This window comes from Paroedura picta, chromosome 3 (assembly GCF_049243985.1).
Source record: "Paroedura picta isolate Pp20150507F chromosome 3, Ppicta_v3.0, whole genome shotgun sequence".
NCBI lineage: Eukaryota > Metazoa > Chordata > Lepidosauria > Squamata > Gekkonidae > Paroedura > Paroedura picta.
In genome coordinates this window covers 166,577,677-166,591,834 of record NC_135371.1, presented here as the reverse complement: position 1 = coordinate 166,591,834, position 14,158 = coordinate 166,577,677, and the positions used below count along the sequence as shown (strand labels likewise).

At 46.1% G+C, this 14,158-nt stretch overlaps 1 protein-coding gene across 1 annotated transcript in view; it reads right to left on the bottom strand.

The window, feature by feature from the left end:
• The window catches only part of LOC143833444 (twist-related protein 2-like), a 32,899-nt gene extending 20,835 nt beyond the window's left edge, over positions 1–12,064 (bottom strand). The window contains exon 1 of the mRNA XM_077329291.1: positions 11,327–12,064. Within this exon, the coding sequence (XP_077185406.1) occupies positions 11,341–11,910 (570 nt within the window). The 5' untranslated portion in view covers positions 11,911–12,064 and the 3' untranslated portion in view covers positions 11,327–11,340. The remainder of the gene's footprint in view (positions 1–11,326) is intronic.
• Positions 12,065–14,158: the final 2,094 nt, after the last annotated feature.

Below are 14,158 nucleotides of genomic sequence, written 5' to 3'. Positions count from 1 at the left end.
CACAGCAGGAGGAACAGTATTAAAGGGTCACGGCATTAGGAAGGTTGAGAACGACCAAATGCCAGTTTGGAGATCAAGAGCTCACAGCCTTGACTCTCCATGATACAGGAGCGTTTGCCTAATTATACTCAAATATTAACAAGGACGGACTCACTGCCACTGACGAAAGATTGAAAACGGAAAACAAATCCAGAGACCGTTCTGGCAGAGTCGAAGCCTGAATAAATAACATAAGAGACTCTTTATCTTTTCAAGCTTTATTAAGCCACTGGATAGATTCTGTTTTTCTCTTGTCACTAATTTGGAATCGTCCATTTTTTTCCTGAGGATCACGGCACAATTGGGTGGGCTATGAGTGATAAAAAGAGCGTTGAGAAACACCCTCTAGGAATCTGCCGAGCTTCCGATCCCACAAACAGAAACCCATCGGAGCTACGGCTGGCAAGAATAAAGTGTTTTTGTCACGGTTTTCAGTCCCCCTAATGCAGCCGCTCTGAGAATCCAGCTGCTCTCTGCACTACGGGATCCTCGACGCTTCGGAAGTCTTAAACTTAAAACGCTGGGGAGAACCAAACTTACATCCAAGAAGCGGGCGGGGAGGGGGGGAGAGAAAGGGTAAATCTGAACTTCTGGGAAACATGAGCTGTCCCCTGACAGCCCATCGCACAGAGATGATCGCAATGACTGACAGACACTCCAAGCTGTGGAATTTTCTCCCTTCCAGTCATAAACCAAAGCCCAGGATCTGGATCCAAAGATATAATCCTAGCTCAGAGGACAGAACCGTGAATATACTTGGAGATCTGTTTGCGGCAGCGATCCCAACGGGGCAAGATTTTATTTTAATTCGAGCAAGTGTTTGTTTGCTTTTTCGGCAATATGAACTGCTCCCACTTTTTAAAAAAAAGTTACACCTGCCCTACGTTTTAAGTTTGTGTTTTCACATACTTATAGCCAATTAGGGTTTGATTTTTTAATGTTATTTATTTATTTCATTTATTTTGGGATTTATATCCCGCCATGCCCAAACGGCTCGTGAAGGGTCACAACAGCAGTAGTAAAACACCCAATAAAACCCCCATTAAAACTCAGTACAATCCAGCATATAACACATACAAGCGGTGATAAAAAAAAAACTCTTTCCCCACTCGCCAGTCGGCCCTGATATGTTAGTGCCTCGGGGGTATAGAGGGCGGACCAGATGGTAAGGTCAGCTTGGCGAGTGGCCCCAAGATATTCCTAGCCTCAACTGAAGACCTGGTGGAAGAGCTCCATTTTACAGGCCCTGGAGAACCGCAAGATCTCTGATTGGGCCTGCAGCTCTCCTGCAAGCTCATTCCACCAGGTCGGGGCCAGGACCGAAAAGGCCCTGGCCCTAGTTGACGTCAGGCACACTTCTCTCGGGCCGGGGACTTCCAGCAGATTCATATCCGCAAAGCAAAGAGCCCTGAAGAAGAAGAAGAAGAAGAAGAAGAAGAAGAAGAAGAAGAAGAAGAAGAAGAAGAAGAAGAAGAAGAAGAATTGGTTCTTATATGCCACTTTTCTCTACCCGAAGGAGGCTCAAAGCAGCTTACAGTCGCCTTCCCATTCCTCTCCCCACAGCAGACACCCTGTGAGGTGGGTGATGCTGAGAGAGCCCTGATATTACTGAAGAAGAAGAAGAGTTGGTTCTTATATGCCTCTTATCTTTATCCGAAGGAGTCTCAAAGCAGCTTACAATTGCTTTACCCTCCCTCTCCCCACAACAGACACCCTGTGAGGGAGGTGAGGCTGAGAGAGCCCTGATATTAAGAAGAAGAAGAGTTGGTTCTTATATGCCGCTTTTCTCTACCCGAAGGAGGCTCAAAGCAGCTTACAGTCGCTTTCCGTTTCCTCTCCCCACAAGAGACACCCTGTGAGGGAGGTGAGGCTGAGAGAGCCCTGAGATTACTGAAGAAGAAGAGTTGGTTCTTATATGCTGCTTTTCTCTACCCGAAGGAGTCTCAAAGTGGCGTATATTCACCTTTCCATTCCTCTCCCCACAACAGACACCCTATGAGGGAGGGGAGGCTGAGAGAGCCCTGATATCACTGCCCGGTCAGAACAGTTTTATCAGTGCCGTGGCGAGCCCAGGGTCACCCAGCTGGCTGCTTGTGGGGGAGTTTAAAATCGAACCGGCATGCCAGATTAGAAGTCCGCACTCCTAACCCCTACACCAAACTGGCTCTAAACCAAACTGAGGGGGGCATAAGGCGACAAGCAGACTCTCAGGTATCTATAGCGTTCTGAGTTTGGTTGCTAGCCATCTTGGTGGCCTTGTTTTTTTTTCCAGAAAGTGGTATGTAAAATTTGGAAATAAAAATGACTATTTCGGTGTTTGGTTCCCACACCGCACTTCCCCACAAGTGGGTTCTGAGCAGTTTACAGTAATAAAAACACAGTTTAAAACAGTACCTGTCCCCCCCCCCACCCTCTTACATCCCCTCTGCCAGGCTAACCGGAGTGGGGATGGTCTAAAATGGGTGGAGGAGCCAAGGGGCAGGAGGGTGGATCATATCGTTTTCCGGCAGCTGTGACCTCTTCCATCAGCCTGGTTTTGACAGCTCTGTCAGGGTCCAGATTTCACCTGGCAACTCATTCTACCAGGTCGGAGCCAGGTCCAAAAGGGTCGTGGCCCTGGTCAAGACCAGGTGAATATCTTTAGGGTCAGAGAGTGGTGTTAGCAGAGCACAATGCCCTTGGGGGGGGGGGCGTATAGGGAGAGATGGTCCCTCAGGTACACAGGATCCAGACTGTGTAGGGCCTTTAAGTCCCAGCTCAAACAATTTTCTAAAAGCAAAGTAATACACACCGTTTACATATTAGTAATGGGAATTAATCAAACCTGTAAATGATTTACCGGTGAAGCTTTTCCGTCAGCAAGTTAAGAGTATGCATTTACTTTATCATACTGTTGTTATTATTATTATTACCATTACTATTATTACTATTTTAGGCAATCCGAGTTCTGATCCATGACTAGCCCTGTACACATTACAAAGCAATGTTACACACAACCCATGTCCAGTGTACACATGGCTTTTCTTTGTGCATGTGTTAACTAATTCTTATGGATGCACCTATAGCTGAGCGCAAAAGTTCGTATTCAGATTTATTCAGATTTCATTTTTAAAGTGAATGCACACTGGCTCTTTCAAACAGAGGTATGTGCAGGGTATGTACACGTTCACTGCAGCATGAGTGCAAAGCTATAGGGAATTTTAAAAAATAAGGTACGGAAGATGGCATTCCCCTAGCTTGTCTCACATGTTACAGTTGTATACACCTGGTGTGACAATCTCATGCTCCTGGTGCTTGCCTATTATGCCAACTTGCGGGTGCATGCTATCCACAGTCCCCTCGATCCATGGGTGCATGCTATCCACAGTCCCCTCGATCCATGTAGATGCCATGTTGCCTGGAAGAAATCATGCTTAAATTGTGCGCATGATTGCACATGCTACATGAAATCTTGGTTTTTCAAGGTTCTGGTGCATCAGAGATCAAATATTGTTCAGACGACACAGAAACTGTGCCGATTGGGAGGAGAGGCACCATTAACAATGGTTTTTATGCACTGAAATATGAAAAATCTTACATTTCCCTCCTGAATCCTAAAAAAAAAGTCCTCTAATGAAATGAAAATCATTTGCCATTCATCGACAAATCACTTCAAAGGTTGGTGATCAACTAAGAAGGGTAGAATATCACTGATAGCTCTAACTTTCTTTTTTACATATCTTGATGGGTTTTTGAAGACAAGGGTGTAGTTTGGTGAATGTGAAACGTTTTAATCCAGGGGTAGTCAAACTGCGGCCCTCCAGATGTCCATGGACTACAATTCCCAGGAGCCCCTGCCAGCATTCGCTGGCAGGGGCTTCTGGGAATTGTAGTCCATGGACATCTGGAGGGCCGCAGTTTGACTACCCCTGTTCTAATCATTCCCTAAATTCAAAAGAGCAGTGAATGGACCCATAGAGGGAGGGTGCGGAATAAGAGAGAACCTCTGCCCTTAGAAGAAGTTATCAGAGAATGGCAGCCATTCAATCTTAAATGAGAATTCTTCATTCTGAAGAGAGAGAATGTATCACGGGTGACCAAGATCCAGTTAATGCATGCCATTGTGTCCTCCATTGCTATGTACGAATGGGAAAGTTTGGACAATGAAGAAAGCTGACAGGGAGAATATTGACTCCTTTGGGAGGAGAGTTTTACGGATACCGTAGACCAGGGGTAGTTAACCTGTGGTCCTCCAGATGTTCGTGTTTTCTGGCAGGGGCTCATGGGAATTGTAGTCCATGAACATCTGGAGGACCACAGGTTGACTACCCCTGCCATAGACCACCCAAAAGACAAAGATAATTGGGTTCTCGACCAAATCAAGCCTGAAATCTTCCTAGGAAGCTGCAATGGATGAACGGAGGCTCTCGTACTTTGGTCACATGATGAGACGTCAAGAGTCACTGGAAAAACCAATAAGGCTAGGGAAAGAGGAGGGCAGCAGGGAAAAAGGAAGATCTAATTCGAGATGGATGGACTCTGTAAAGGAAGCCATGGCCATCAGATTGCAAGACCTGACCCAATGGCTCCTAGTGATAGGATGTTCTGGAGATCATTAACACAGAGGTTGCTGTTAGTCAATGCACACTCACACATGCAAAAGAACCTCCTGCTTTCTCCCCTCTTTCACTGAAAACTGAAAAGACTTTATAAGTTCCTTGCCATTTTCTCTGGAACAAGCAGGTCTGAGTCCTTCACTGGAAAACCATCATAACCGGAGAAGGCAAATCCGTGGTCTGACTTTGGTTGGTTGGCATGAATGGAAGCCAAACATATGTGGAAAATTCCTATTTTCCCTATTCGCACAAGATTCGCTGTTTGCATGGACACAACGGTTCACATAGCCTCTGCAGATGGTTAGTACGGGTACATTTGGGAGTATATGGGAGGGCCAGTCTCCCAGGCAAACACAACCCCCCATAATGTTGATACAAGTCGCTGAGTTTAATTTCTGCAGTACTGTATCTCATATTATAATGGGACGTGAACTTGTGAATCTATGCTGCGAACCTCCCTGAGACACAAGGGAGAGCAGTATAAAAATATAATAAATAATAATAATAATAATAATAATAATAATAATAATAATAATAATAATAACAACAACCCTTTCTGAAAGGATCTTCACTTGTATTCCTCAGCTTCGCTTTGCAAAAGCACAATTACAAACATCAATCAACCATACAGGTATTGAAATTTCAGGGGCACCCTCCTCTTGGGAGCTTGCTTGAATGCGAGTCTTATTATGTACATTCTGCAAGCAATGGAAACACCCTTGTTTGTTCTCGCTTTTAACGGCTAAGGAGAAGGAAGTTGGCCTGACAGTTCAGTTAACTGGGTACTTTTGATTATTTTGGTGATGACGTCTTGCTTCATTTTTAAAATACACTTCTTGGGTAGTGCCTTGAGCCTCTGGCGAGGATTTTTAAAATGCAATCAACTGTGCTGGAATCTAGAGAAATGTCTATCACTTGGATCATCTCTGGTCATGCAGCAGTTGTGTACCTCCTGACAATATCCAAAGCAGTCTGGTGAATGTGGGATCAGTACACGATACAACACCAAGGCTACAGGACAAGTTAAAGGTTGGATTTGGGGTTAATATGGGAGAAATCAATTGAAATTGGATGGAATAGACATGGACCGAAAGAACAGGTCAGTCCTCAAAGTCCTTGGATTTAGAAAGGTTTGACATTTCTTAGGATTACGCTATTTTAAAATACAATTAAAACAATTGATCCAGCATTCACTGCCACTTACTCAAAAATTCATTCTAATGCATGGACCTTAGAGCTAAGATCTATCACGAGGCACAATCCTGATTACGTTTACAGTGCCTCTGATTTCCTTTCTCCCTTCTTTTTTGCATCTGCCAATGTTTAGCCTGGAGAGGAGACGACTGAGAGGGGACCTGATAGCCATGTTCAAGTATTTAAAAGGGTGCCATGTAGAGGATGGAGCAGAGTTGTTCTCTCTTGCCCCAGAGAGATGAACCAGAACCAATGGGATGAAATTAATTCAGAAGAAATTCTGTCTAAACATCCGGAAGAAGTTCCTGACAGTCAGAGCAGTTCCTCAGTGGAACAGGCTTCCTCGGGAGGTGGTGGGTTCTCCATCTTTGGAGATTTTTAAACAGAGGCTGGAGAGCCATCTGACGTGGAGGCTGATTCTGTGGAGGCTCAAGGGGGTGGCAGGTGACAGTGGATGAGCGAGAGGGTTGTGAGAGTCCTGCATAGTGCAGGGGGTTGGACTAGATGACCCAGGAGGTCCCTTCCAACTCTATGATTCTATGGAGGAGTAACATGTCCTTCATCTGGTGAAATAGGCTTGTGACAGATGCATGCCACAATGCATTTTTTTTCCCCCTTGGAATATCCTGCAACTCCAACGTGCTGATTGGATGACGCTCGTTATCTTTCTCAAGATACCAAGTAGTACGAGCATGTCTGCAAAACATGGGCAAAAATTAACTCTACCTAGGCCCTCCTTTGCTGCTTCACGTTAGTTCTCATTGCAGGGCAGGTTGCCAAGCAACCCCTCATCAATTGGCCTATACCAGGGGTAGTCAACCAGTGGTCCTCCAGATGTCCATGGACTACAATTCCCACGAGCCCCTGCCAGCAAACGCTGGCAGGGGCTCATGGGAATTGTAGTCCACGGACATCTGGAGGACCACAGGTTGACTACCCCTGGCCTGTACCAAGGGCTGTTATCCTCCTGACCTATCATCCTGTCACAGCCTGAGGGGTCGAGGTCAAGAAAAGGGGGTTTTTGGTCGGTGAGGTCTGCACTTTCCCTTCCTCCTAGAGCAGAGAATGGCTTCCCAGCGTATGGAAGTGGATAATGCTCAGGGAGGCCGAGAGGGCATCAGGAGATACAGTGGGTCAGCTGCCCCCTGGGAGAGAAGGATGGTGAGAGGAAAAGAGGTCAAAGACTAATCTGAATGGGTCTCCTTTTCCCCGATGTTGTGCTGCCTAAAACATTACAAGTGAGTGGTCACCTCTCCCTCTGCTGTGCCAGTTCCATGCAAGCAGGGATCAGGCATTCAATAGGATACACTAGTGAGGAAGTAATGTTAAAAGAAAATGATAGTTTCTTTTTAAATCATGTACAGCGCCAATGTTCTTGCAGGTTTTTAACTTCTTCAATACATGCTAAAGGAACTGCAAACTACAAGACAGGGAATATGTTGGTAGGATATTTCAATATGGTGTATGATTGAGGCCAGGGCAGGGTCCCAATATTCGATCTAGGATGCCCCCATGGTAACATCTGGTAACATCTGATTTGATCTGATACCTCACTCCCACCAGAAGCACAGTAGGAAGGCTGGCCACTGGCTGGATGAAGGGGTAAGAGTAGGTTTTTGCCTGCTGCCTTAGGAGGAGGAAGAGGAGTACTATTTATTAAGGGATGTTCATGGGGTTTTATTGTGTTTTTATCCTTTTATTGCTGTAAACCGCCGTGAGCCCATCTGGGAACAGCGGTATATAAATTCAAATATAAATAAATAAACAAATAAATTATGCACAGGGAAGCTAAAGATACCCTCTTGGTTGTTACAGAATAAGAAAAAAAAATCTCTGCCGTCTCTGTTTCAGCTTTGATCGATACAGCCAAGTTTATAAATTAATTCCTGGTTTATCATTGTTTTAACTGAGTATATGCTGGAAGCCTGAGGTCTTTGCATGCCACTTTTCACTGCTGCTACAACCCATGGAGGTAAGGTTGATATTTTCGGGGGTGGCCCCCTGTTTGTGGGACCCACCTGATCTGTCTCACTGACCTTTTTGAAAGGGCAAAGGTGATTTTTTTTTTTTTTAAGGCAAGGTTGAGAATTGATTCGAACTGCTTTTGGTTGTCCATTTCAATCAATGATCCGAATTAATGGAATGTCGTTTAATGACGTTAATCAGTGGCTTTCCATTTTCAAAGGAAATGTGTCATTTCCGAGCGCATCGGGCCAACATGATAAAACACAAAACAAATACTTATGATTGTTTAATGTTCATGCTGCGCATGTGTTGCGCTTCTGAACAAGAAAAGCTTTATACTGTGGTAAAGCTTGGGAAAATCTCATCTGCTAAGACTCCGATCTAGGTACACTCAAACTGGAATGTCTCATAGACTTGCTACCTTCTAAATAATTGTGGGATTGGAGTGCAGAATCTCAGCTTTCCCGTTTGTTTTCAAGCGAACACCCTCCTAATCATGAAAGGTATGAAAATTCGCTTGCCGAATAAGATTTACAGTGCCAGGTTAATAGTGCCTTCAGCTTTCACAGCATGATGAGCAGATTCGGAATGAGTTATGCAAATTACTAAAACTTCCAGAATAAATCAGGCACTGTCAAGGGAATCAACCAGGGGTGCTTAATGTGTATCACAGACTGCTGGATTCAGATTTTCTGATTGTAGGTCGTAACAAGTGTGAATTTTTCCAGTTGCAATTTCTTTCACAGCATGGCATAAATTGCTTAATGTTTATATTAAATACCCCGAAAACCTTTAGCCGTATGAAGGCAGCAATGAACGGACACTTCTGTGCCTCCTAAAGATCGGGGAAATTCCACCAGGTGTAATTTTGTCATTATAGCAGTGTGACAGAGAAACTGCAGCAAAGGAAATTCTCCCTTTTCACGGCTGTTTTGTCGGGATCTGAACCTGGAAACTAACAAGAAAAGTATAAAACCTGCCCCTTTTATTTCCACTTCTTCACATGCCGGCATTGCATGCCCAGGATACTTATCCAGAAAAACAAGTATGGTGTTTTCTCAGGGCAGATCTGGATAATCAGAGGGTCTGATTAGACAGTACACAAAATGCAAGTTCTACTTTATCTTTCATAACTATGTGACTGTTCTTCCCTGTGTCCCGTATCCCACCCTCTGTTTACAATTCCTATAGCATCTGACCACTCTGTACGATGGTCTTTGACGTGAGGAGTGAGACTCCATCCTAAAATCAGCCTCAGGGGAGCCGGCAAATGTTCTACATATGTGCAAGCAGTTTAACCATATGGTATGTTTCCCATACAGAAACACTCGCTTTTCGGAGGGTGAATCCACTTTTCTGGATTTCCCTTTAAGCACTACAACGAATAGCTTTTTGCGGGACTGTTTCAGGAGTGTGGCAGATTGTGTACGATGTTGTGCTAATTAGTAGCGTTTACAATTTGCAAGCCTTTTGCAACATTGAAGTCGTGCGGAATGGACCACACTCTTCTCTACAGACTGGTGCAGATTTGAATCCCTGCTTGCACATCACGCATACAACGGACTTAATTGGGCCTCAGCCTTCACATCCTTTCATTACCTTGAAAAATAATGGTCCGGACAATAATATTATCAGGTAATAACTCTAACTGTGGACCGGCCATTATATTTAGTCGCCGCAGAGAAAGTTCAATGGAGCAAAAATTAAGGGATAGCGTCTCTAACAGCAACCACATGTGCTTATAGCTGAAACTCAAAGTCTAATGGGAGTTATGAGTATGGAATTAGAGGTGAACGCTGCTTATACTGTAGAAGGTTAAATCTGTGCCTTTAAAGTTTGGGGAATCTCTGTGCTACAAGTGCAGAAAACATCATTGGTTTTGTGTGTGTGTGTGTTTGTGTGTGTGTGTGTGATAATATTGTGCTGTTGTTAGGTGCGAAGTCATGTCTGACCCATTGCGACCCCATGGACAATGATCCTCCAGGCCTTCCTGTCCTCTACCATTCCCCGGAGTCCATTTAAGCTCACACCGACTGCTTCAGTGACTCCATCCATCCACCTCATTCTCTGTCATCCCCTTCTTCTTTTGCCCTCAATCACTCCCAGCATTAGGCTCTTCTCCAGGGAGTCCTTCCTTCTCATGAAGGAAGGATAATATTATCCAGTGGGTAAGGTTGAAATCCTGGGGAAATGGGAGGGTAACTAGTTATCATGAGACCATTTGTTGGCTTAGTGGTTATGGCACTGCCTCTGTTCCACATCTATCAGATGGGTATAACACTGGCCTCTCTTACAGAAGGGTCAAAGATAGCTTCTGTCTTCCACTTTTTTTTTTGCAAGGAGTGCTACAAAATATATTTCAGTGTTTGCCATGCCAGTTGTATCCGGCATAAATGCCATCGGTATAGGGGGAGAACACAGAAGAGACACCAGACATACAAGGCAAAAATCGTAGGTTCTTATGTTTGTGTTAGAGCCATTAAATACCATGTTTTATGTGTGAAAATTCCCCCAGACTACTTTATAAATGTACGCATATTCCAGGGGGATAGGGTGGGAGAATAGCCATTGCATGTTATTGATGACTGGCCTTAACAAACAAACAAAACATACAGAGCCGACAAAGCAGGCCGGCCGGCCCAAAGGGGTATTTTACAGTAAGGAAGTATCACTTTGCCTGTTAGATCTTTTTTCCTACTGGCCACGTGTGATGGGGTGACGTCTAAAACCCAAATACAGGCCTGCTTAGTTTAGAGGAGGTAGAACCCGGGCCTATTTGAAATAAAATCCAGAGTCTGTCCACAGACTTGAGCTCCCTGTTTTATCGTATTCCATGCAATTTGTGGACAAATTACAGCCTCCCCCCTGAGCCCTAAAGAGTGTTATGAGACATATGTACTCAACACACCCTCTTCTTTCAGCAAGGATAGATTCAAATGAGTAGCCGTGTTGGCATGAAGTATCACAATAAAAATCCGAGTCCAGTAGCACCTTTAAGACCAACAAAGATTCATTCAAGGCGTGAGCTTTCGAGTGCAAGCACTCGAAAGCTCACGCCTTGAATGAATCTTTGTTGGTCTTAAAAGTGCTACCGGACTCGGATTGTATTGTCCTTTCAGCAAGTAGGTTTTGCAAGTGTTTTGTGCAGTCCTGAAAAACCTGCTCAACCCCAGGCAACGGTCTGACAAAAAGAAACGCATGCACCCTCTACGGTAACGACCCCGCTATCATGCAACTTTCGACTTTTTGCGGCTAAAAACGGCCCGGATTTCATGCCGTACATAAAGCCCCGGAACCCCTCGCCCCTAATCGCAGCTGCCATGATGACTCAGAGATGATGAAAAGCCGTTCTGCGCTTGCCCTAAATCGACCCCTTGTATTCTCGACTTATTTTAAACATTTCCAGAACCGAGTCCAGCCCTGGGAAACACGTTCAGCGGCTAATCCCCTGATGGAGCTGTGCGATCAGGCTGAACGCTACGGAGGAAGGATTCAATTGGAGAGGCAGGAGAAGGGCTGCGAGCCAGACATACCTTCCGCACGGATATCAGTGGGAGGCCGACATGGACCATGCCCCCTCCATCCTCCAGACCGAGAAGGCATAGCTGAGCCTCTCATGGGCCAGGTAGTTGCAGCTGGAGATCTTGTGGTCCAGCTCGTCGCTCTGCAGGACCTGGTAGAGGAAATCGATGTAACGGGCGGCCAGCTTGAGAGTTTGGATCTTGCTGAGCTTGTCGGATGGCAGCGTGGGGATGATCTTGCGGAGTTCGGCAAAGGCGTCGTTCAGCGACTGGGTGCGCTGGCGCTCCCGCACGTTGGCTATCACCCGCTGCGTGTGCATGTCCTCGAAGGTCTGCGGCACGGGGCTCCGTTTGCTGCGCTTGCCCTGCGGGGAAGGACTGCCGCACTCCTGCAGGGCAGAAGGTGGGAGCGTCTTGCCCAGCTGGCTCCTCTTGCGAAGACCCTTCTTGGGCAACCGCTCGCTTTCTTCCTCGCTGGTGACCAAGCTGCCTTCTGGCGAATCGGGGCACATGCTCTCCTCTTTCATCGCCGCCAAACTGGCTTCGCTTCCTGCTCGCCGGGGGCCGGGATGTGGTCCGGATGGGCCGCAGTGCATCCGAGCAGGACCACCTGAGGCTCACGGAGAGGAGTCTCAGAGATGGAGCCCTTCAGCAGTTGGCTTTGCGGGAGCTTCAGGAGTTTTCTGAACGTTCCCGGCCTTCAAAGGTCTGCTTATTCACACACACACACCCCTCCTTACGTTAGGGATAAAGAGAGGAGGGACATTGTTTTTCTTTTTTTTTAAAAAAAAAATAAAGTTTGTTAATGCCCTTTACGGATAGGGTAAGGAGCGCTGGAGGAGGGGCGAGGCGTAGGCCAATGCAACCGCTCACAATAATGCAAACATCAAGGGAGCTTATGGGTTCCAGATTGCCTTCCTTCCCTCTCTCCTTTGTCTCCCCCCCATCAAAGCCCTTAGGCACAGATGCTTCGGCCAGACGCCCGGCTGCCAGAGGATGTTTCCCTCACCAGGCTAATTGGTAGGGGTCTGCCGTGCTGACCCTTGCCCACAGCCCTGTCAGTGAGGATCGCAGGGCAGGCGTTACGACGTGCAAGGCCCTGGGTTGTTAATCGGCGCTCAAACACAGCACAGCGTGCAAAATGGACTTTGGAGTCGCGCGTTTCACTGTCTTGCGGTTCTCACCACATAGGGCCTTGCTGTTCTTCACGGGAAAATTGGCAGAGGTGAACGGTGGGCGCCATCTTCCTCTCGGGGAATCAGAGGCACTCTCTCCATGCAGCTGACTTCTGTTTCGTTGGGAATTTGCGTGCTTCACAGTCGCACAGGACGCTTTGACGGAGACTAGAAATCCAGTTTGTGTGCTCGAGAAGTAAGCGATGCAACTCCGGGGCTGTGAATTTTATTCCGTGGTAAATTCCAGGGCCATTTCCCACGGCGATCTTTGTTGCAAATTGTTTGCGGAATGAAAAATCGCCATTTAAAATAGTGGAATTCGTCGTTTTGCACACCTGGCTTTGTAGTGGAATCAGTTGCGTTTTTTTAGCGTTTCCCACAGGCTTCCGGTCTCGGCAGAAATCGCTAGAAAGGAAGCGCTATTGCCAAGCTTGTCCCGCCCCTGGCCGTCAAGCAGCCAATGGGCAGCCGTTAGCATGCTCCCAAACAGCCCCTTTCCCTTTAAGAAAGCTTTTTTAAAAAAAAAAACAGACCCATAGCAACGAATCTACGTAGATTCCTTGCACTGGAGAGACCCATCCAGCTGCCTAATGTGATCTATCGTTTGATTGTATGATCGTTGGCACGCTGCCTCGAGTGATAAAAAAAAATTCCCCCCCCCCCTTCTCACGGGCTCGATTTTCGGCTGAATTTATGTGTAAAAAATAAAGGGACTTTATTTCAGCAAACGGGCTTTTAAGTGGTTTGTGCTTAGTGACTAAAGGTGAAGGACTGAAGCCAGGGAAGCCTCTAAACAGAAAGAGGCTCGCCGGTGCGTTTATCCCCGCTCGCTCCGAGAAAAAAAAATGGCGATCGCTTCGCCGGAAGTTTGGAGGAGAGATCCAGGGGGAGGGACTTTGAAGAACCAGCTACAATGGTAACGCACAGGTCTTTAGCGCTATTGTTGCAGATTGGTTGCAGGAGTGTATCGCTATCCGGAGGGTGAATCCAGTTTTCTGGATTCCCCTGAAAGCGCCACAACGAAGCGCTTTTGGCGGGTCGGTTTCAGGATTGTTGCAGATTGTTGACGACGTCGTGCGTTATGGCAAATTAGTAGCGTTTTCAATCGGCAACCATTGTGCTATTTTTAAGCCGTGGGAAATGCCCCCCAGTGTTTCTCTGCAGGGCTTCCTCTCTGCTGAGTGGGCCTAGCTTTGCAACCTGAATTGACAGTCAAGTCATTGAAAAGTTTCAGATGGATTGTTGGGGGCTGACTTTTATCCAAGGAGCTAAGAGTTCAAAGCACACGTGTGTTTCTCTTAACAAAGTTATTCTGGGTCTGGCTTGTTGTTACCGGTATCAGCCGCGGAGCAGGAAATGATTAACCGTGGCCTTTTTGTTTAACTAGTTCTTTTGTTTATTAAAAGTATGCCTTCTTGGATTTCCTTTGGCATTTCAGAAAGGCGCTCAGATTACGTTTCTGAAATTATGCAGATATATTTCAATATAGCAAAACTTGCTGGTGACTTTAAAAGTTCAGATTGATTTGGGTGGCCCAAAACTGTCAATAGGTCGGGATGCTAGGCCTTTGGCAGGCCCAGGAAGATGACAAAGTGGGGAGGGATTGGAACATCTCCCTGGGGTTTTACAAATGACCAATATTCTCTGGACCAATTATTTGATATTTATT